Source organism: Anarhichas minor, unplaced genomic scaffold (genome assembly GCF_050575085.1).
Source record: "Anarhichas minor isolate MPS153535 unplaced genomic scaffold, ASM5057508v1 ptg000086l, whole genome shotgun sequence".
NCBI lineage: Eukaryota > Metazoa > Chordata > Actinopteri > Perciformes > Anarhichadidae > Anarhichas > Anarhichas minor.
Window position 1 is genome coordinate 1,347,501 of NW_027466532.1, and position 24,159 is coordinate 1,371,659.

The 24,159-nt window shown below is 42.0% G+C and overlaps 1 protein-coding gene across 7 annotated transcripts in view; it reads left to right on the top strand.

The window, feature by feature from the left end:
* Window positions 1–24,159, top strand: part of vps13d (vacuolar protein sorting 13 homolog D) — an 82,645-nt gene that overhangs the window by 16,298 nt on the left and 42,188 nt on the right. For 6 of the 7 annotated variants that reach the window (XM_076081735.1, XM_076081733.1, XM_076081736.1 and 3 more), the window contains 21 exons: window positions 1,012–1,112; window positions 1,203–1,371; window positions 4,928–5,029; window positions 5,267–5,456; window positions 5,668–5,850; window positions 6,945–7,075; window positions 7,222–7,276; window positions 8,730–8,909; window positions 9,470–9,600; window positions 9,683–9,815; window positions 9,934–12,204; window positions 12,315–12,466; window positions 13,582–14,634; window positions 15,056–15,146; window positions 15,276–15,402; window positions 15,488–15,668; window positions 17,281–17,463; window positions 21,092–21,251; window positions 21,354–21,570; window positions 23,250–23,421; window positions 23,592–23,707. In XM_076081735.1, coding sequence (XP_075937850.1) covers window positions 1,012–1,112; window positions 1,203–1,371; window positions 4,928–5,029; window positions 5,267–5,456; window positions 5,668–5,850; window positions 6,945–7,075; window positions 7,222–7,276; window positions 8,730–8,909; window positions 9,470–9,600; window positions 9,683–9,815; window positions 9,934–12,204; window positions 12,315–12,466; window positions 13,582–14,634; window positions 15,056–15,146; window positions 15,276–15,402; window positions 15,488–15,668; window positions 17,281–17,463; window positions 21,092–21,251; window positions 21,354–21,570; window positions 23,250–23,421; window positions 23,592–23,707 — 6,098 coding nt within the window. The remainder of the gene's footprint in view (window positions 1–1,011; window positions 1,113–1,202; window positions 1,372–4,927; window positions 5,030–5,266; window positions 5,457–5,667; window positions 5,851–6,944; window positions 7,076–7,221; window positions 7,277–8,729; window positions 8,910–9,469; window positions 9,601–9,682; window positions 9,816–9,933; window positions 12,205–12,314; window positions 12,467–13,581; window positions 14,635–15,055; window positions 15,147–15,275; window positions 15,403–15,487; window positions 15,669–17,280; window positions 17,464–21,091; window positions 21,252–21,353; window positions 21,571–23,249; window positions 23,422–23,591; window positions 23,708–24,159) is intronic. The other variant, XM_076081737.1, reaches the window with a different exon arrangement.

The following is a 24,159-nucleotide window of genomic DNA, read 5'->3' on the forward strand; positions in this document are numbered from 1 at the left end:
AAACGATTCATATTTTGATACTTAAAATCATTTACCTGTAGGCCGCTGGTGTGAAACAGACTTGGTAACAATTCAAATAAATATAAAAACATAATTCATGCTAAGAAGGTTTCCTTCCATAACTTATAATAACCCACAGCAAACATTGAAGTAACCGCAGCAGAGTAACGCTGCATCCAGTCTGTGAGTGTAGACAGGACTCCAACACGTCACACTGCAACACACGGCTCACACATAATGAATATATGATGAGAGGATATATACTGATTTGTCTGTTTCACACCACCGGGGTTACAGAGGAAAGAATACGGCTAAAATATTGTCACACGCCATCAGAATACATCTGCAACACATGAACTTAATATAATACACACATGAAATTATAGTCAGATCTGTGGTGCTCTAGATGAAGCATTGATATTATAAATCTGTTCATTTACACAGTCAGTGATTTATTGCCAGCTGTCCTTTCTGCATTTGTCTGTTTCAACTGAATTATGACTTAAACGTCTTCGTATTTGTGTAATATTATCCAAGAATCCAGGTACCGAGCAGTGATTGGTCAGTAGGCGGAGCCTTTATACGAGTTAATCTCAAACATAATCTGCTTCAAAGCAGAGATCTACCAAAGTTCTGTTGAAGCTTCATAGTAGTATTAGCTGAACTAGGATGACAGAATGAGGACTGTGGACTTGGTCCCTCATCACTTACATTGGAATTGCTTTCAGACAGAATCTCTTGCTGGGAATAGAGACCAATAACTGGGTAGAGAAGAATTGTAATTAATCAGTGAACGCAAACAGTATCAGAGATAAGAGTATTTTACGAGAACGATACAAGACGAATAAATCTTGTTTTTTGTTATCTACACTGCCATCTTGACTGTAAGGGAGGCGGGAGGGACAACTGAGTGAGATTCAAGTCTTTGTTTGTGAGTGGAGATGGTGATCTGCATTCTACTGAGCATGCTGACAGAGCAGTGACTAAGTGTGTGCGTTTGTTCTCTCGTAGGTCCAATACCAGCAGATCATGGCTTTCCTTAAAGAGCTGGACCGTCGGGAGAGAGAGATGCTTTACCGGAAGTGGAGACCAAAAGTGCCGATTTCTGGGAGGTAAGTTCACTCTTATTTTATAGTGGGTGCAAACGGTCATGTGATCCTTGAATCAGATCTGAGCCTGCATTACATTGTTTTTCCTTGCAGCTGCCGGCAGTGGTGGATGTTTGCCATCCAGGCCAACCTGAGTGAGATCAGGGAACAGCGGCGGCGAGGCAGCTGGGGCTTTGCCCTGCAGCGGGCACGAGATGCCCAGACCTACACCAGCCTCTACTTCAGAAGGCTAAAAGGAGTCCCACTGAGTCCTCAGGAAGAGGTACTACACTGTAATCATCTATCAACTCTTATTTAAGTGACTATATTGCTCATATCCTTAAATACAACCCAAATAGGAGTCTGAACTACAAAAACTACCAAATATTGTTGTTATTTTGTCCCTCACATTCCATTTATTTTACCTACACAACTCATAAAACGATCTGATTTAACAATGTCACAAATCTAAAGAGGATGTACACAAAGCTTTTCCTCCTGGAGTTGTACACTTCATTGAAGCTTTTTTAACAATGGATAGACCCAATTAGGGTTGCAAAATTTGAGGGATATGCAAAATTCCCAATGGAATTAACAGGAATGAAATGGAAATCAAAAAAATGTGGTCAGGCAGTATTTACCATGTTATACGCAGATAGCAACAGACATAAATGTAAACCAGTGACGTGCGGTGAGGTTCGTGGCCGGTGAGGAACTGACTCTTTCAGTCAGATTTACAAATATATGAACCCAATAGAGCAGCTTAAATCACCATTCAATTGGCAGCTAGCACATTCACTACTGGTTGTTTTTCATATTTCATATCAGCATTCTTTCCACACACATAGGTAAGGTACATATTTGATTCCACTGGAAGCGTGTGCACCGCGATCCGGCTGCACATAGTGTTTTATTTTAAGAAATGACCGGATGCTCTATCCCAGGGGTGTCAAACTCATCTTCACTCTGGGCCACATCAGCATCACGGTTTCCGTCAAAGGGCCGGTTGTAAATATAAGACGGTGTAAATGTAACTACTCCTAACATATTGGTAAATAACTGTCAAGTGTCAAAATATTGTACATGCAGTTATATAGATGTAAAAATATATTTCAGCACATTTCTGTTATTACAACTTAAATCCTTTCAATTTAGGGTTAATAAACTCACATTACTCTATCAAAGATCAAACTATTAAAGAAAATATCAAAGACAAATATCAAACACAAGTTATTATAATAACTTTGTTCAATGCTTAAAATCCTTTCAAGGGTGCGTTTGCACAATCCCACATGAAGTATTTCATGTGTTTTAAAGCCACGTTTAAAGTAGTCTTCAATGTACCCACAATACATTTCCATGTCAAGTGTACAGTAACCAGCCAAAGAGCTGCTTCTATGACTGTTGTGTTGAAGTATCTCATTTTGACTTTCTATCTCATCATTTTGACTTTCTATCATAATTTTGACTACGGGGATATTTTTATTATCAAGTCTAACTTTTAATTATTATTATTATTATTATTTTTTTTGCTGGCGGATTCGTGGGCCACATAAAATGACGTGGCGGGCCCCTGTTTGAGAGTTTGAGACCCCTGCTCTATCCCTTTTCAGTGTCTGACTTCCTGTCTGGGTCGATCTGTTCTGTGCAGCTTGACCTCTTCAGCACGGGTCTGTCAAAAATAGAGTCGGCGCGTATCTTTAGCAGAGCAAAATATAAGAAGAAGAAGAGAAGTGTAGAAGAAGAACAACAGCAGGACAAGCATAAACCCGAGCCGTGGGCTCTCGTACGTCCCCTTCATTGAGGCAGAGGTACTGTTGTGTTTGCCTCCCCGCTGTGCTTTTTCACTGCGGTTTAATGTCGGATCAGACTAAATAGGTTCTACACATACGTGAAATACATGTACATGGACATATAATAAGTGTCTTCAAATATTACAGTGGTGACAAACAATGAGAAAGCAAAAGACGCGCTCAACCCAGTTTGTGAGGGATTGCACAATCTGAGATGAGGCACAGCTCGCGTGTCTCCTCTCTGTTTGAACAGGACATGCGCAAATTCAGCAATTTTGATTATAATGATGCTTGAAATGATTGGAATCATACAGAAATTACATTTATAGCACAGATCGGTTGAGAAATATTAATATTTATTTTATTTTATCATTATTTGTTTTTTCATGATGACACCTCCCCGCACATGTAAACCCTTCTAATTACAATTTGAGTTTAACTTCCATTACTATTGGCTATGGTGGTAGTGGCATTGTTCAGTTAAGATGAGGGGGAAAGCTAGTACAGATAAATAGCTACGCAGGTTGATTAACCCTCTGAAGAGTAAGACTTTGTGCATGCACATAACATGTGAAATGTGCCATGTGGTGAGTTAGCTAGCACACAAGTAAACTAATGGCAAAATGTACTCAGAAAATTCTAGCAGACAATGTGATTTGTGTGCTAACTTAGGGTTTATAGTGGAAAACTAATTTATAAAAGAAACGTTTTACTTTAAAAATGGATGAGATTAAAGAGATATTAAAACTCCTCAGCTAGCATGCTACATCAAGCTACATCCCACATGGTCACAGCTAGCTAGCAGAAACTAGCAGGATGTGTTAAGAAGTTATAAACTGTTAACACTTATTTTAGGTTACTACTTGCTGGTTCACTGATATCATAAAACACATCAAATATATTCACTCCAGTAATATAAACTCAGCTGAAAGCATGCAGCCCTTTGGCTCAGACTGTGCGGTACTGTTTGCAGTAGTGTGGCTGCACAGAATGCACTGATACATGATCTGTACATGTGATGGAAGAGTATTGCTGAATGCAGTGGTTACCATTCATAAGTCCCCTATTAAAAGGTGTGATTTTTGTAAAGATTTATTTTTAATATGATTATTTACTTTATTTAAGGAATTCAAATGTCTGCGTCCATCTGATCTCTAAGAGGATGTCTTTGCACCATCTATTCTACTGACATTTAAACAGTAGTGCTGTGTTTTAATGAGTGAGTCCTGTTTGGTTTGTATCTTGTCAATATCTAGTACATACCCCCTTGCTATATTTCTTGGTGTGTTCCCACTGACTGTTGATGTGTGCAATAGCATGTCATCTATCAAAGCTTCAACACGTTGCTCCACAGCACCACTGGTGGCCAAATGTTTCACAGGGTTCCTTTAAGCAGCAAAATGACAAGTGGAAGCAAATACCCTCTCACAATACTGTGTGCTCACGTCTGACTCAAAACATTTGCATAAAGAGACACTAAGAAGTGTCTCTAAGAAACTCTCTAGAGATTGATTGAAAAAAATGAAGTGCAGATAAGTAATTCATTGTTTAAGTCAAATCTCTGGCTTCTAGGCTCACAAATGTGAATATGTGCTGGTCGTCTTTGAGTTATAGACTGTTGGTCCGACAAAACCAGTTACAAAACCAGGCCTGTGAAAAATTGTGTTTGACATTTTTCACCATTTTTGGAAATGTAATATAGACCAGATGTGATTCATTTATTTAAATGATTAAATTATGGAAAAAATCAGCGCATTCTGCAGGAATGATAATAGTAATTAGTTGCCGACCTAAGTGCTGGGTTATACTAGAAAAGTGTTTTTTCAGACCACGTCAGAAATCAAAAATGGTTCGAGTTGTTGGAACAACAAACCGTGGAAGTGGTTAGATACCGAGATAACGGAAACAGTTAGGCGTTCTTAGTTGTGTCAAGAAGTTCAAACCCTGGCTCCTTTCTCACCTCTGCACAGCTAACCAATCACAGAGATGATGTACTTTCAAACACACTTCAGTGCACTGATGTCTGCGCTTATCTTCATCACCTAGAGTGAGCTGGAGCGAGTGGAAGAGGAGCAGACGATAGAGGAACTGCAGTGTCTCAGAGAAATTGTCCACGACTGGTTCCGAAAGCAGGAAGAGATGGCAGAGGTGAGTTGAGATGATTCATACACAAGTTAGTCAGTCGTGTATAAAATTGAAGTTCCAACATGTCCAATGATCTTTGTGGGAAGAGAAATACCCTTCTGCCTTACATTAAACTCTTGTTAACTTAGCTTTCAACTGATGACACAAAGATGACCACTCACAATCATCCATCAAACATTCACTGATCCTCTAAAGGTGTCTTAGTTACAGTTTCAGCCTGTGTTCATTCCTTTTTCTCAGAATGTGCGAGAGCCCAGCAGTGACCCCCAGCCCTGTTTAGCCACCACATCCATCCCCAAGAGTGGGAGCTCAGGAATGATCCAGTACCTGCAGTCTTGGTTCCCGGGCTGGGGGGGCTGGTATGGAGACTCCCAGGACCCAGACAGGCCTGAAGAGCTGCTGCCAAGCCCATCCTCCTGGGACATTTTAGGTGAGAGACTCACTCCGGTCTGAGGCCAGAGAGGGGCTTTTTAAAATTCCATTTAATTTGCATTATATATTCTGTGACATCATATAATTGGTGGCATAAGTCCAGACTCCGGTATAATAAATTACATTTACATCTGGTATTCTGTAGTGTTGGTTGAAATCTTACTGTGTGCCTTCTGGCTGCAGACCCTGATGATATAATGCTTCTCCAGCAGAGACAGAAGACCTGTTTGACCCGTTGGAGGACTCTCACACTCTGAACACATTCACCAGGCGAGATCACCTGTTTGCCCGGCTGGAGTTCTTACTGGAGAAGGGCGGAGTCACACTCTCCCACCAGGACAGGAGGGGGGACGCGCTGCATGAGAGCGGGGTCATCCAGTTGGAGTTCTCAGGTACACAGACGCACTGTTTGGACAGATGGACACATGTTAGAGGGTTTTCTGGGTTGAGATTGCATCAATATGCCTGTTTGATCCATATCAGTGGAGTCAGACATTTTGAATGCCAATAAAATTCTCTCACCTTTATTCACTCGGGGGAGTTTATCTGAGAGCAATGCTCTCCGAGAACGTGGTGATCACATTCACACAGTTCCAGTCACACCTGGAAGCTGCCCAATACAGACAGTCTGATCACGGAGCAGATTAAGGGCTTCGCTCAAGGGAAACTCAGTGTTGGTAGTGAGGGAGAGGCAAGCGCTGCTTTTCACTTTCCACACCCGGATTTGGGAAGCTTTTAGGCCACCACTGCCCCATTGGTTAGGGGTGGGTGATATGGATGAAATGTTGCTGTACCGTAATTTTGTATAACCATATGGATCAATATCATACATTCTTTTTCATTTAATATTATACAAATCAAGGTTTTCTTTTTTTATAAAAAAATTATGCCAAAATCCTGTAAATCCAACTCATGTAACTTAGTAGTTAAGCTTATTGAATCGCCCACAACAACCTTGGGACATCTGATGGTTGACCAGTTGATGATCATCTTAATGTACATACAGTATACGTCATCATACTTGCCAACCTAATTGTCAACGTTCTATTTTGATAATTGATTGATCTATTGTCAAGAAAAATGTTAACCATTGTCTGGTTTAAGCTGCTTTTTCTGGTTTGTATATTTAACTGAATGTCTTTCTGTTTTGGACTGTTAATTGGACAAAACAAGACATCTTGGACCCTTGATGGGCAATTTTCACTATTTTCTGACAGTTTATTGAGAACAAAACATGAATCAAATCATTGTAAAGATAATGAACAGATTAATTGATTAATCGTTAGTTACAATCCAAGAGATTGTACAGGTGAAAAATGAAGGGCTAGAGGGTTGTATGTGATTTGTAACCCCCCTCTGTTGGTCGAGACACAAAATGACTCTACTACTCTGAATGCGTAGTCCACTGAGTTAACAGTGTTATTGTCCCATAGACTCAGAGCATGTGCACTGCTGCCTCTCACTGACTATGACCATGCTTCCACAGGGGTGAAGGTGATTTTGGAGTCCCTCCCGCGCTCTGAGTCCTCCCTGCTGTCTGTTAAGCTGGGTGGTTTGTTCCTGAGAGACTTGACTACTCAGGGCACCATCTTCCCTGTCCTGGTGTCTCCCAAAACGGTAAGCAGTGATGGACCGGGCTGGGCAGAGAGCTCATAATGTAGAGAAAAGTTTGAAAAGGTCTGAAAAAACATGATATTTGTGTTATTTTCTACTGTGTGTTGTATCATGCTTCTTGTATTTTCAACATCTGTCACTTGATGTAGGACAAAGTTGTTGTTGCCATGAACCAGCCATCCGGCCAGTCCAGCAGTTCTTCTGGTAAGATTTCTCTTTTCCTTTTTAATAATATGTGGCACTACAAAGACAAATTCACAAAGAGCGAGCTTTTGCTTTAGAGTTGAGAATTTTATTGCAGTAAATAAAGTTCACATTTGCAAATGCAGATCTCCCAGTTGGCTGGTGAGATCTGAGAGAGAGGGACTGAATGCTGTTCAGATGAGGACACTTCTGCATATCCTTAAATACACGTTCTTTACATCATGTCCACAGTGTTTCTTTCTGTCTCTAATAATGGTTACTAATAAATAGTAATAGTTGAAGGCTTAACTTCATGACGTTGCTTCTGGCAGCACTGGTTTTGAATTTGAAGGTGAAATCTACAGCTCGCCCGACTTTTTCTTCTGCCTCACTGGTGGTGTTTGTAATAAAATGCCAGTTTGCTCAAAACTCTTTCTTTAGGTGCTTGTGGTTACAGATTTGTCTGATCGGTATATTTCATTATAAATACATAAATACATCGTTTTTGTTATGCTTTTTCATCACTACACCTTACTGTAGTGTAACTTGGCCTCTGCCCAGTCACCCCTACCGAGTAGCTAAACTCTGGTTACATTGCTCACAAAATATGCACAGTTAAAAACATTATGCATTATTATACATCAAATCCAGCATGATATTGGAATAGAAAACTCCACCCTGAACAGACATTAAGTACATTTTACTACAATGTGCTGATTATAACGTTCTTTCGCTTGTTACATTACATTACATTTGAAGTACATTTGCTTGTCACTTGAAGTAATCATTTGAATGCTGGACTTTTACATTTTACTGTGTACTGTATTCATAGTTGTACTATTAATAGTTAATAGTTTTACCTAAGAAACATTTTTGGGTACTTCTACCACTGCTAATACCAACATTCCCAGGGCCTTTACCTGGGTCCTTCAAATCACTAAATCTGCCCCTGAAAAGCACGCCCAGGTCAGAAGGTTGGTCAGAAACATCAGTTTGATCAACTTTCGTTAAAGTTTATTAATATTGAACATGTCGCGTGTCCAAATTGCACTGAATTCGACAAAGCACTCCCGTGGGTCCCCAACAACCCACTAAGTGTGAAGTAGAATGGATGAGCAGTTCTCGAGGTATGTGAATGACATACAGAAAGGCAGCTTGCTATGCTGTTATTCTGTCTTGGTCTGTGTGTAATGACATAGCAAAGAAAAGGCTGACATGTGTTTTAAATTGGAGACTGATGGTTAAATCATCGAGTCCATCCAAAATGTTCAGTCTGTGTGGTGTAATGACATATCCAGCCTCTAGGGGCACTTACAGGGCTTTTGACTCTTAGTTTTGTTTATAAGCTACAACATCTCTTACAGTATGGATGTGGGAATAATCCAATTCTGGTGGCAGTGTGAGCATTAACGCACCATACTCCCACCAGCTTTCAATGAATACGTACCAGTTTGTTTTGTTTTTGTGTTGCCAGGATGCAATGCAGAGTGCTCACCATCACCAGTGTTTGAAATGATTTATGAGCGTAACCCTGTGAGGTGTAAGTTTGAGAGGAGACTGGAAGTGAACACTAGTCCATTGAACATCATCTACAACCCACAAGCAATCAAGAAAGTGACTGAGTTCTTCTATAAAGGAAGAGTTCATACCTCAGGTAAGTACTGAACCGCACTGCCCCTTTTTGGAGTGCATACATACATTTTGTAATGTAAATACATTACTCAGCACAATTTTATGGACATTATAGTCACAGACAGATACTCTAACGGTTTTAATTTTAAGAAGGAAAGTTTTTTTTTTTGTTTTTTTTTCATACTCCTAGTCTCTCTTTATACCAATCTGCATCAGAGCTGTTTTTAAAAGTAAAATAAACCGATTTAAAGAAGTAAAACACTAAACAAATTCAAAGGATAAGGAAGGTAAGGGATTGTTGTGCAACAATGCAGAAAAAATTACTGTCCTCAAATTTAATTCCAAGTGGGAATTTTCAAATGTCCCACTAAATTTGATAACAATTCTGATTATTAAAAAATACATTTATGTGTCAACTCTGATAAGAAAAGTATAGAAATGTTTAAAATCTTTCACCATAGCTTCAAAGAAACATTACTCACCCGAATTCTGAGTTCATTCAAACCAAGTAATAGTAGTATCATTTCTCATTTACTTCTGATACATTTGAATACCAGCAGATTTCTGTATTTGAACCATTAGGTTTTGGATATCAGTCAGAGCTGGAGCTGAGAGTGGCAGAGGCTGCCAGGAGGCAGTACAATAAGCTGAAGATGCAGACCAAGGCAGAGATCCGACAAACCATTGATCAGCTACTCGTGGGAGAGTTTATCGTAAGAGTGATTCACTGGATGTGACATGAGATAATTGGCAGTTGAATCGGTTCTACATGCCACTGATGTGTTTGCTTTGTAGGAAAACAGTAAGCGTTGGACCATGAAATTGGACATCTGCGCACCCCAGGTGATTTTCCCTGATGACTTCCAGTCAGAGGACCCAATGCTAGTTGTTGTTGATTTAGGCAGGATTCTTCTCACAAACTCTCAAGGTAAAACAGACATTTTACCAAATAAAAGATAAAAATGAAGGACCCAAATATCTTCATTCTTTTGCTTATAGAGGTTTGTAACTCAGGTCATACCTGTTGTTCTTCCCTTTCTTTGAAGATGACACTAAGGCCAGCTCAGAGGCTACTCAACCTGAGAGGGAAGACATGAGTGATGATGAGTACCAGACACCTCTTGCCACCCCGCCAGAGTCTCCACCACCTGAACTAGACATGCCTTTAAAAGAAGAGCTCAAAAGCCCTGACCTTCCCAGCCTCAGATCCCCTGAAAGTACACAGGCCTACAGCAGAAAGCTTTACGAAAAATACTCCCTGTCCTTTAAGGATCTCCAGATAATGGTTGGTCGCTGTAAGGACAACTGGAAACATCTTCAAGAGAGTGAGGTAGGGCCTACTCACGTGGTAGAGAAGTTTAATGTGCTGCTGCAGCTTGAGCAGAGACTTCGCTACACATCAGACCCCCAGCTCCCTGGGGCTGTGCTGTCAGGGACTCTACCAGACCTCAAGGTCCATATCAACCTTGAGAAGATGACTGCACTTAGGAGTTGTCTGGCTAGGCTTAGCAGTCCATCTGTGAGTGAAGGGGACAAAAGCCAAGAGAGAAGCCCACATATAAGGTCACCTGACCCCCTAACCCTCCGTCATGACAAGATTTTTCAGAGGGAGGACAGCTCCTGGAAGCTGCAAGGCTCAGCCAAGAACCTGACCCAGAGCGTGATGACTTTAGAGCAGCACACACGTGAAGTCCTGGTGGAATCCCGTCTACTATTAGCTGAATTCAACATTAACTACATGCAGCTTGGTGTAGAAAGCGACGGCCGCTACATATCTGTTCTCAAGGTATTTGGCACAAATGCTCATTTTGTCAAGCGCCCTTATGATGCGGAAGTCTCTCTGATTGTCCACGGTCTTCTGCTGGTGGACACCTTACAGACCTATGGCTCAGACTTCGATCTCCTTGTGGCTTCTCATAAGAATCTCAGTTTTGACATACCCACGGGCAGCCACCGTGAGAGCCAGCCTTCGTCCCCTGTGTCTTCTGATGGCAGGTCCCCTGAGCATCAGGGCCATCATACGGAGTTGTCCTCTGGTATGCCCATGGATAGAATCTCACCCTTCAGTTCTTTTCTTAAAGACCAAGAGGCCCTCATTAAGCTTGAATACCAGTTTGTGAGCTCAGACTGCCCCTCCATGAACCTGGACAGCTCCCTTCAAGTGACAAGCATGCAGGTCAATAACTTGGACATCATTCTCAACCCTGAAACCATGGTAGAGCTGCTCAAGTTCCTCCAGAAGTCTTTTCCCAAAGAGGAAAGCACCTGGACATCGTCAGCGCAACAACACACAACACAGCCTTGCAGTGAGGAAGGGGAGGGTACATATCAGGCCACCTATGACCAGAACAAAGAGCTGACCGTGGAGATCCACCGTCTGAACCTGCTTCTCCTTCGGACCGTGTCCACTGGCACTGTCCTGGGTGCTGAGAAGAAAGGGTTGAAGATTGCCACTGCCAGCATCACTGGCACCAAGGTCAATGTGTCCATGGGCAGTCGGTTGGACATCAATGGTTCACTCGGGTCCATGCAGTTGGTGGACCTGACTCAGGAAGGAGGCAGAAGCCAGTTTGTGGTCAGCATTGGTAGTGCTGACAGTTCCTCAACTCTCGGCGGCATAACATTCCTTGCTGACACAGGAGGTTCTCCCTCAGAAGCTTTAGATTTTCGCCTTGTGGAAAAATCCCAAGGAGAGTGTTCCTTGCAACTTCAAATGGCATCCTTGCACTATAACCACTCAGCCAAGTTCCTGAAGGAGCTGAGTCTGTCTGCTAATGAGGTAGAAGACAATTTCCGCTCCATGCTGAAAAGTGCTGCCACAAAAGTGTCAACAGTTCTAGCCACCAAGACGGCAGAGTACAGTGGTAGGGTTTCGCTCTTTGAGACTCCCTCGCGGAGAACTCGAACTCAGAGTCAGAGCTGGCCTTATCCATTTGAGGAGGAGGAGGATCTTCCAATGGAAGAACCTGAATCCGCCTTAGACACATTCTTGGTGAAGCTGACCCTTAATATCAGCATTGAATCACCAGTTGTGTCCATTCCACGGAAACCTGGACACCCTGAGCTCTTAGTTGGTCACCTGGGCAGCATAACAATCCAGAATTTTGTAACTGGGCAAGACTCCGAAGGAGAGAGGTTGCAGGTGTTGGTGAGGGATATTCGACTGTATTCAGTCAACATGAGTCATTTGGTGTTGAAGAGGGCACTCAGAGGGGATAAGGCTGGCGGCATATCACCATCCCGCAATGGAAGCATCAATCAGGATGAACCACAGTTCACACGTCATGACTTCTTTGAATCCCTCAGCCGTGGAAAAGGTGAGAATGTTTCAAATCTGTCCAAATGTGCTTGGTAATGCAAATAATGCAAGCATACGTTTTATATGCAGCTTGTGATACATGCTCACATAATCCACTTTCTTCATCAGCTTTCCATATATTGAAAGACACCACTATACAGTTCACCCTGGAGAAAGTTCCCGTTGATGAAGACACACAGTTCTCCTTCCTCACCGCAGAAGAGCCCTGCAAGAGCACAGGGTTACTGAGAATTGAGGGCAAATTTGTCAACCCTGTTCAGGTATACACTATATCAATACTGTAAATTCTCAAATAATATACAAGTCTCAAATACTAGCAGTATTTATATAGTTTCCAACTTTAACTAAGAAACATCAGTTCCAAGTAAAGGCCTTGTGAAAAAGAGGGAGTTAGCTTTATTACAATGGCTCTTCAGTAAACCACAGCACTTATCCATCAGTACAACAGAGTCATGTTATACTGTAATCACCACTCTGCTGCTCTCTTATTCTTTTTAACAGATATGCTGTTCTTATTCACTCTTTATTTCCAACCTACTGTACCATTATTTCCATTATTGTTAAACTACAACGGTTATTGTCAATTTTTTTAACAAAGGCATTATTTCCATTAAGCTACTGCAACGTTCTTAATGTGATCTATGCAGGAAGTGTTGAGTTTCATTTATTTTAACTTTGCACTGAATGAAAAAAACGACAAGTAGAACAACTGGAATTATTTAGAAAGTGATTGTTTTCACTTTGGTAAAAAGAGCAATTCAGAGCAACAGATCGTGAGTATAACATGACTTCTGCTGTAGAATAATGCTATGGACATGAATCTTGTCCTGAATTAATCAAGACAACACATAGGTAGTGTGGAGTTTGCATCAACAGCAAATCAAAAGGCTTCTTCCTGAAGTAAACTGGGGACAATTAGGACTAACGACCCGTCTCTAGTTCTGTAGTTGAAATTGATAAAAACCCCAGACAATATGTGATCATTTAAAGTACAGTATAGTAGATTACATTGCAACTTAAAGTAACTTTAGATGTAGCAGCCATCTTCACACTCGACTTAGAACAGAATCTTTGATCAAAGTTTTTCAAGGCTCTGCACATCCATGGTAAACTCTCACTGGTGGTAATAATAATAATGGTTTTAGCTCATTAGACCACATATCATCAGCTCTTATTAGGGCAGGACACATCACACCTTTATTATTGCTATTAAAGTATGGAGTTTGGTGACCATCCAGCATAGCTCCACCACCCCCTCTAGTTGAACAGAGGTCTAATCAGCCAGAATATGTGAAAACATCTGTTCAATGAAGTTTTTGATTTGGGGTTATTGACTGGTTATTAATTGTATCAATATTTGACACTCTGGTTCAAGGTGTTCCTGTGCAAGCCTGTGTATGAACAAGTCCTCCAGACACTGGACAATTTGTCCTTGATTGAGGAGCAACGTGTCACACCCAGCCAACCGCCCACACCCCCTCCACCAACTCCTTCCTCCACCAGACCACACCGTTTTCCTGACCCCCAGGGAGGGCTTTTTGCCAGGGACCCTCCCTATCTCAGCTTTTCCCACTCGTCGCTCTCCTCCCCTTTGCCTCTACAGTCTCACCAACCCGCTCTTCACACCTCATTCACCCAGCTAAAAGTCACCTTACATGTGGCAGAACTGCAGGTCCAGCTCAGTGCAGATCTGACTCAGGGCTCCCAGGGCTTGGTCAGCCTGCGCTTCCAAGATCTGGAGGGAGACTTTACCAAAGACCACCCTCATCTACTGGCAGTCCAGCTGGCTCTGCGCTCGCTGCTAATGGAGGACCTCCTGGAACAGAACCCTGAGTCTAAGTACAAACATTTGATGGTGTCTCGCGGAGCACCCAAGCCCTCCACCTTCAGTCCAAAGGAGTACCTTTCCCAAAGCTGTCCATCAGCATCCAATGCCCTGTTCCCAGACATGCCCCGCTCCCTGCCTGCTCACATGGAAGAGGCCCAGAACGTCTTCCAGCTCTACCAGAGGCATCCCAGCACCCCTTCAGCTAGCAGTCGCAAATCCAAGAGGGACCCGGAGTGTCCCAGCACTCCACCTCCCTCTCCTACCCACCGTACACCGTCCCCCCAGCCACCCCCAGACTTTGATGACTCTTTAGTTCATATCAATGTGCTGCTGGTGGACCAGAACCACCCAGAGTTCAAAACACGCTATGGCAGAGTGGGCCGAAGCGTGGACGTTGACTTTAACTGCCTGGACGTTTTGATCACACTGCAGACCTGGGTGGTTATCCTAGACTTCTTTGGTATTGGCTCCACGGCCAATAATCATGCAGTGAAAGTGCCCCCTATGTCACCTCCTGCTGAGCCCGGACATCCTCTGTACGAGCCAGACCTCAGTGAGGAGGAGACCACAGAGGCCGTCAACACTAAAGTGGACCTAAAGGTAGGTCACTGGACCGAAATGGCTATCCGTGCAATAGATGCTAAGAGGCTAAGCCCTGCACTCGCTGAAACACCATAGCATATTAATGATGGCGCTTTGGTGATCCACTGACGTTTCCTCCAGCAACACAGCAGGTTCACATTTTTGAGTGAAATATCTCAAAACGTTTAGATAGATTTGCAAACTATTACTCGATAGTTATAGTATATATGACTGTAGCGGCTTTATTTCACAGAGACATTCTCTATAATGACGGATTATTGGATGGTTATACATCATCCAGTGTGGCGAATACTAACTTATTCCTCTGAAAGTGTTTCATTGTTATTTCTAGTCTCTCTCTGCTTTTCTTGGTGTGACTTCCAATGTCAGCTCTGAAGTAAATGTTTGATGATTAAACCTGTCCATGTTTTCATTTTAGGTCCATTCTTTGTCTCTTGTACTAAACAAGAAACTCAACGAGCTTGCCAGAGCTAGTGTGTCCAAATTATCTGCTCATCTGGAAATGTTGGGTGCGTATATTTACCTTGCTTCAATAAAAAAACAGCCCTCCACACAACATCATTGTCTTCTATGTAAATTGATTGACTCGTAAACATAATTAGATGTTTAATGTTACTAAATGATATCTTGTGATATAGATGGTGACCTGGCTTTACAAGGCAGTTTAGGAAGTTTGTCTTTGAGCGACCTTACCCCACATGGTAATCTCTACAGAGAGCGCTTCACGACACGAGGAGGGGAGGCTCTTATTTTCAACATCCATAAGTATACATCACAGAACAGAATTATTCTGCATGCCACTGAAAAATCTGTCTTTCTTTGACTCACCTTTGTTTCCTGGTCCATTCAGGTACGGCCAGCCTGATCCTTACCTGGAGCGGGAATGTGACATCAAGGTGTCTTTGCAGATGGCCTCGGTGCAGTACGTCCACACGCAGCGCTTCCAGGCTGAGGTGGTGGCCTTCATCCAACATTTCACCCAGCTACAGGATGTCCTGGGCCGGCAGAGGGCTGCAATGGAGGGCCAGGCTGTGAGTGCTCCAGTTTGCACCAACATCATTTGATTGTAGTTTGATAGAGCTTGATTCAGATAGCATGCATGCAGGTCCAACATACACTACCATTCCAGTTTCTACAAAGCTTGATTGGTTCCAGTCAGATGTCTGCTTGAATGGTCTTTCATGCGTTTAGCTAGCTTTACTAATAGATGCATGTTGTTTAATAGAATGGAGAACAAAACGCTGTACAATGGTTCAACTAGACCAGGGGTCGGCAACATGCGGCTCTTTTGCCTCTCTGCGGCTCCCTGAGTCTACATCAGAGGTCCCAGGAATTAAAACCGATAGATAATTCGGAATTATACATATTGGACACCGAGTTTAAACTTTAACCGGCGCATCTTATTCAGCCGTTACGGCATTTGTTCGGCGGTGTAGGAAACACACCGACCAATGCGTTGTAAATCACATCACGTGATGCAGCTCAGCCAATCAAATATGGATATTCTGACAAGTTTCCTGACTCGAGCGAGGTTTACACACACGTGACACACGGGGCTGAGACGAGGAAATAGAAAGAAGAGCAGGGAAATTGCGCTGATAGAAGAAGTTATCTCACATGATGTTCTCCAAAAAGAGAAACATGTTCAGAGAGAATATAATTTATAAGCAAGAAGGAACAGAATCTTATATGTTAATTATTCCCACAGGCAGTTAAATCCTCTGCCCCCGTCAAGTGCTTTTCCCTGCAGGTGGCTCATCATGATTTTCAGACCCCCGCCCTCAGTAAACTATCAATGGCTAAATCCAAAAAAAGAAAAGTCACGGAGGAAAATAGAGTTTAACTCTGCGTGGACGTCTTCATTTGCTTTCACTGCCAACGATGCTGGCTTACCTCTAATGCTTCCAGAACAAGCACACAGCATGTGCTGAAAAGTCTCACGCTGGAGATGAGCGACAAAGAGCGATTTCTCAGCTGCTGCAGCAAACTCTCCTCTTCATAAGAGCTTGATATTGTTATATCAGGTAAAATTGCAAAAAGAATTCAAGAATTGTCTTTATTCTTGTTCTATATTTTCATAAATACAACAAACTATAGTTTTTGTATATATAATATAAGTATATATACAACTTTATAAGCTGTGATATCAAATAGCTTTTGCGGCTCCAGACCAATTTTATTTGGTGGAAAATAGGGCAAAATGGCTCTTTGGATAGAGAAGGTTGCCGACCCCTGAACTAGACTGACAATATAAAGGCAGAAAGAGACAAAGATCCTCTGAGCAACAGTTGAATACAAAGAGAAGAAATCAGCAGTCTTTGGTAAAACAAACTGGAAGCAGACTTAACTAGGAACAGCTTCCTGTTTCAGTGTCAAGTGTTTCAAAATAATGCAGCTTAGAACGAGCTTTAATATTTACTTCACAATAGAAATAGGTTATTGTAGGGTTAGCACTATTGGAATATCAGCTGAACAAATCACAGTTTAAGCCTCTTCAGTCTAACTGCCGAGTAGAATACAGAGACACTCAATATTTAGAGCCCAGCTGCACCGTTGTGGATCAATAATGATCCCCCCCCTCTCTTGTCCCTTTCCTCTCTTCCTCCAAAACCTGTCCTCTCTGTCTTCTGTCTCTCTCTGCAGGTGCGTGATCATCCTCAGCGGGCTTCCAGGGTTCTGCTGGATATTGAGGCCGGAGCCCCGGTCATTGTCATTCCAGAGAGCTCGTGCTCGCCAAGGGTCATTGTGGCCAACCTCGGTCAGCTAAGGGTGCAGAACTGCTTCCTGCCAGCTGGGGCTCATGGGACTTTTTCCCTCCGAGACAAGGTAGAGAAACTCACCATGGCACATGCCTTTTTCCCTTCTCTGGTGAGTCCCACTGCTGTTCATCCATCCATACAGTGTGCCCTGGCTGTCCTTTCTCTAACTCTGAATTCATGTATGCATTGAATGGTGTGACCCAACTTAAAACATTCACGCCAGCTTTTGATGCTGCCAACATACCACATACTGGGCTTCCTGTTTGAAAACCAATCGGATGATGATTTCTTATCATCTTATTTATTATAAATAATTGACCTTATTATGTAAATCTGATCTGAAATGATCAATGAATACCTGATGGTTTACTGGAATATGCTTCAATAAGTAAACCTTGTCAACAACTCTAATGGTCCTTGGTGTTGTGTAACCACTCACTTGTTAAATGTCATGTTTTAAAGAAACAGCCCAACATGAATGATATTATGCGTGTTGGCTATCTTACTGAGCATCAGAGGAGAAGACTGAGGTTCAGCCCTCTTCTTCAAACCTGGCTTAACTAATGCAGACACAGTTGAAAGATTGATTTGTTCATCTTGGATGACGGTACCTTGATTAGTAATGCACTTTTATATTGAAACAAAGCCTGAGGTCATCAAATACCATCACTTTGTCACACCACACTGCATCTTGACTGAGAGACCATTGAGCGTCTGAATGATATAGAGCAGCGGTATTTGATGACTAGTGGGTTGTTACATTACTTGTTGTTACAACTTCTGAAAAGTAAAACATTTGCACATTCATAAATGCAGGTCCTTTCAATGGAGATGGAGGAGATGTGCTTCTAAGGTTATTGCCTTTTTCTGTGGAAAAACCATATCAAACACAAATGAGCAGAGAAGTCTTAAAGCATATCTGATAAGTGTACCAGTTGGTACCGTTTTTTACATTTTCTTATTGTATTGATATTTTATACTACTACTGCATAAGTCCTGTCAGACTTAACTTGTTCTTTTCCAACATCATGATCATGTCAAAATGTTTCTAATGATTCAATGTATATAGAGTTTATCTTGAAATCCTGGTCATGACCCAGCTTACTGTGAATAAGTTAGTTTGGGTTTAAGCCTCTGACCACGTCTACATGTTAAGCCACCTTTGAAGAAGCCAGGCTTGTCAACAGTCGCATGAAGCTAACTCCTGAGGTGTGAAGAAGCGGGACCTGTTCACACAGCCATTTGTTTGGGAGATAAGTGGTCTTGGAAGGAGAACACTACATAAATGTTGTTTTGGTCTTTCATCAGCATCTTGTGTTTTTTTTGTGAAGAATTTTATACTGCATGCAAATTCATACAAGGATCCATCCCATTACAAGGTACAATAGCATGCTTTTGCTTTGGAGTGAAGAAGAGTTGTCACAATATAATTGTTTTACTTTTCAATTTTTGCCTTCACCAAGTTTCACAGTACCAGAAACTATCCCAATAACACACTACAGACAGCTGACAGATGACAGTACATGTCAATGAAAACAGTTAACTGCACTTGGTAGCAGTTTTGAGATGTGAGAGCATTTGGTTTGTGTTGACATTCATAATGCTCCTGTATTTCAGAACCTCTGCTGATTTGGTGTTACATTGCTTTAGTTGTAAACATCGTCCAGCCCTGAGGCCTGTACTACCAAGCAGGATTAGAGCTTATCCAGGTTTTCAGTTCCACGACAGAGTTCACTTCTTACCGGGGTAAATCACCACGGTTACTTACGCTAAACAACTAATCTGCTCTGGAGCAGGTTAAGTTTGAGATTAGAGATTAACTCGTATAAAGGCTCCGCCTACTGACCAATCACAGCTCGGTACCTGGATTCTTAGATAATATTACACAAGTACGAAGACGTTTAAGTCATAATTCAGACTGACAGCAACAGTTGAAACAGACAAATGCAGAAAGGACAGCTGGCAATAAATCACTGACTGTGTAAATGAACAGATTTATAATATCAATGCTTCATCTAGAGCACCACAGATCTGACTATAATTTCATGTGTGTATTATATTAAGTTCATGTGTTGCAGATGTATTCTGATGGCGTGTGACAATATGTTAGCTGTATTCTTTCCTCTGTAACCCCGGTGGTGTGAAACAGACAAATCAGTATATATCCTCTCATCATATATTCATTATGTGTGAGCCGTGTGTTGCAGTGTGACGTGTTGGAGTCCTGTCTACACTCACAGACTGGATGCAGCGTTACTCTGCTGCGGTTACTTCAATGTTTGCTGTGGGTTATTATAAGTTATGGAAGGAAACCTTCTTACCATGAATTATGTTTTTATATTTATTTGAATTGTTACCAAGTCTGTTTCACACCAGCGGCCTAACAGCTGAAAGAATAAGAACACATGAACTTAGAGAATAGACACATGTAATCATAGTCAGATCTATGGTGTTCTATATGAAGCAGTGATATTATGAAGCTATTGATTTAAACACATTCACACTCAGGGATTTCTTCCAGCTGTCCTTCCTGAATTATGTGTTTATCTTTTACGTATTCCTCTGATAGCATAGTTTTCTCTTTATTTGTAAAATGTGTCCAAGTTTGTGATTGGTCAGATGCTGCAAACAGGCGCTCACAACCAGATTGAGAGAAGCTGGTGGATTTACTGAGACGCTTAGTGGGATCATGGTTGTTAGGGTTAGTTAAGCCAGATAATCTAAAGATGTTGAACCTGCTTCGTGAAACACGCCTCTGGTTTGCAGTTTGCATGTTTGCGCTTGGTTATGTGATGGACTGAGCTGTCTGCAGTGTGTGTTGCATATATAGTTTATTAGGAATACACCAACTTTCCAAGTTCCTTGGATGTGTTTGTGTTGTGTGATTTTTGACGAGGTTTTATTTAGATTTCTCACAATCGACATCATATACAAAGACCCACAATCCTAACAACAAAGCAAAGCAAGACAGTAAAAGTAGAGCCTAAGACTACACACATATCAACCTCAGTACCTTCAACAGGCAGCTCTTATGATACACTGTCCCTGTCTTCAGTCATGTACTGTGTATATTGATCAGAGAACTTACTTGCAGAAGTTGGTGTATTTTTTTGATACAGTTTGATCTTAGAATAATAGTGTTTTGGAATTATTACTGTGCTGTCATTGAGAATGTTCAACATACAAACAAATAGGTCAAGTAATTCCTTTGGACAAAGGTGGACTTCCTATTGAAGTTACAGTACCAGCCGTGGAAAAGACGAACCCACTGCTGTGTTGAATCGTTCTTGCTGGCTCAGGAGATAATGGCACAATGTCAAAGGCGAATTCAGTGAGCTATCACCTTTAGCAAACTGTAGGAACATTAACAGACACATGTGTTCTCTTACCTTCATCTTACATACATTGGCACAAATACATGCCCCAGCCCTCCCATGCCATCAGTGTTAGTACAGTGCTCGACGTTAAGAAGTTGAAAATGCTGTGATGTGAAGAGATTGGTAACATCTTTCCAGTCGTAAAACGAAGCAGAGAAACGGAATCATTAGTATTTATTAAAACAATGGCAAATTTTGTTGTGTGTATTTTGAGTTTTAAAAATGAATCCTCTGAATTGTGAGGATGTAATGTGCATATTGCTAACTGGACTTAATGTGCAATTGTATGTTTTTCCTCTTTCCTTTGTCTTGAAAAAGGAGCGTGTGCAGAAATCAGCAGAGAGGAGAAGTGAGCAGGAGAAGCCTCGGACCCCCCCATCCACCTCCAGCTCCTCTTCCTCCACAGGGTTTACCCTCGGCAGGCCACAGGTCCCAGAGACATGGAGGGCCACTGAGGGGGATGAACCTCACAGCTTAGGTTAGCATGGCTGCCTAGTTTGATGAAATGCCTACAGTGTATCTACTCCTGAGAAACTCTTACAATAGCTGTTTGTGCCATCTGGTGTGTTTTCCCCGTCAGAAGAGCATGTGTGCCTGCTGGACTGCATTGCTCTGGACCTGCAGGAGATGGATATCTTTGCTGCAGAGCGTCTGCCCTGTCAGCCCAGGGACAGCGGTGGTAAACCTCCTGAGTCCTCAGACCTCATCTTTCCTTCGTACTCTGTGCGCCGCACCGGAGACAACCTGCTGAAAGACTGCTGCCGTCTCAAGCTTAAAGTGGAACGCAACCTGGACAAGTACGTCCTGCTTTTTACTTCGTCGTGGCAGAAGTTATGGCCTCTTTATAATGAAATCATGTTGACGGTTGTGGTTCTGCACATGGTCACGGGTTGTTCGTCCATCTGTCCTCCAACGGTCAAACTCACTGTGACCTCTGGTCTTGTTCCATTCTCCTGAGCGATATCTCAGGAACCCAAACAGCAACTCAAACTCAAGGTTGATCTGATTAGATTTTGGTGGTCAAAGGTCACTGCGACCTCACAAAACATGTTGTTGGCCATAACTTAAGAAATGAAATGCAAATTAAGACAATTTGGAGGTTTTGGGGAGACATTAATGTAAACTGCATTCTGAGGAATACAGCGAGGCTGCACGGCTTTTTTCGTCATAGGGGTATCTCTGTGTCTGAGGAAAATACTTGATAGAAACATTATACTTTATACATATATATACTTTAGTGTACGCCTCTTACTGCACAACAGTCAGCTAGTGGCCCGTGGGCCAAAACCAGCCCTCCAATAACAACAGTATGAAGCAGGTCACTTTCTATCCTGTGTGGATAACCAATCATACAAGTACCGTATTTTCCGCACTATAAGGCGCACTTAAAAGCCTTTAATTTTCTCAAAAAACGACAGTGCGCCTTGTAATCCGGAGCGCCTTATATATGGATCAATTGGTTGATCCATACTGGTTGTACACGGCGCTCTGTCAAAATGTTTCAGTACGACTGGTAAACTACAAAGCCGCACCGCGGTAAACACCGGTACTGTGCTTACTCCTAGTCCAACACCACTTGTGTGTATAAAGACCCCAAAATGGCACCTTTCAAGAGACACGCTTACGACGCTATTCTATTCTATGCGCCTTATAATCCGGTGCGCCCTATATATAAAAACAGTTCTAAAATAGGCCATTCATTGAAGGTGCGCCTTATAATCCGGTGCGCTTTATAGTGCAGAAAATACGGTAACTCTTTTTATTTACTAAAGATGACACCAGCTGTCTGATACAAACATTTTTATAAATCAATTAATCAATCAAATATTCTTGAATGTAGAGATGTCCTAAGGATTGGCATCTGTGCTGAGCTGGTCAGATTTTAAAGGATCTGTTTCGGCTAAAATCCAGTCCTTCAATGAACTGTGTTCTGTCTCTGTCCAGACATTACTGCTATAACTTATGAGAGATAATAGAGCATGGTTATGGCCATCATATACATTAATCATAATGTTCTCAGCGCTTATGCTCTCTAAACTTTCAACATTTGACTCGGCACCTAACCAAAACATTGTTTATTTCAGAAGAAGAACTTGACACACACTGCTGAGCTGCATCTCAAATTAATATTCAGGTTCCCAGCTTTCAGATGATGGCACTTCTATGGAGCATAAACTGTTGACCTGCTATCTCCCCCTAACGATCACCTCCCCCCATAAAAAGGATAATATGTCTATGGTAAGACTTGAGCAATCCGCTGCTTGGCTCAGAGCTTTAGTGCCTCATGCCTCTTGTTTCTGAATATTGGGGATGGCCTATGGAGAGCAGTAGTTCACGAAGAGACTGGGCCTACTTTACTTTGATACATAGCCCTTTTCTCTGTAAAAAAAAAATCAGTAGTTATGAATGTACCCAGTGTCCGTATAGGACCATACTCATAATCCAAACTCAGGCTTGTGTTCGTGATTGTTGTCAGGGAGCTGAGCCATGCGGTACCTGACATGTCCATCCACGGCAGCCTTTCCTCAGTACACTGCTCTCTGGACCTGGAGCACTACCAGCTGATCAGAGGGCTGCTGGAGAACAACCTGGGAGAGCCTGTTGAAGATTTCCTGAGACCCTACAACCTACAGGACCCCAGCACCTATGTGAGAGACCAACCATCGGGACAGTTTACTGCAGTCCGTCGACATCTTTGTAGTAACACTGATGTCTCTTCTCTGTCTCTTTTAATGATCGTTTTGTCAATTGCATGTCATTTTTCCAAATAGTCCTCTGTATGTCCTAGTTGATGGACTGATGTTTTGTCTCTGCTCAGACGGTGTTAGGTGGAGATGTCTACACCAGCTTGTCATTCCTGGTGGACATGATGGGTGTCAGTCTGGAGCTCTTGGACAGCCCCACACCCACAGAACATAAGCGCTCATTAGCAAGGTGGGCCTTTTCTATCTTCTTAAATAACAGGGTTGTAAGAAAATATCAATATACTTTATTGAGTTTTTAATTAATAGTTTACACAAACAGTTGCTGAGATAGAATAAACAGTAGAGCTATGATGTTGGATGTTACAGGGGCTGCAGATGCAACTGTTCTGATTGAAGACAGAGTGTGTTCTTTATACTATATTTTCATAAAATGAAATTTTGAAAAATTGCAAGACTTTGCCTTGCTTCAACATATTGAATAGTAACCCCTGTATCATGATACGGATCATATCGCCAGATTCTTGCCTGTAACCTTTTGGGAAAGGACAACCCGCTCTATCCATTAATCCACAGCCACCCTGAATAATAACTTGTTTTAAATGACAGACCGTGGGACAGATCGTAAATCTCCGGGTAGCCCTGCAGTAAAACCATCAACTTCTCCTCCATATGTACTGTGGA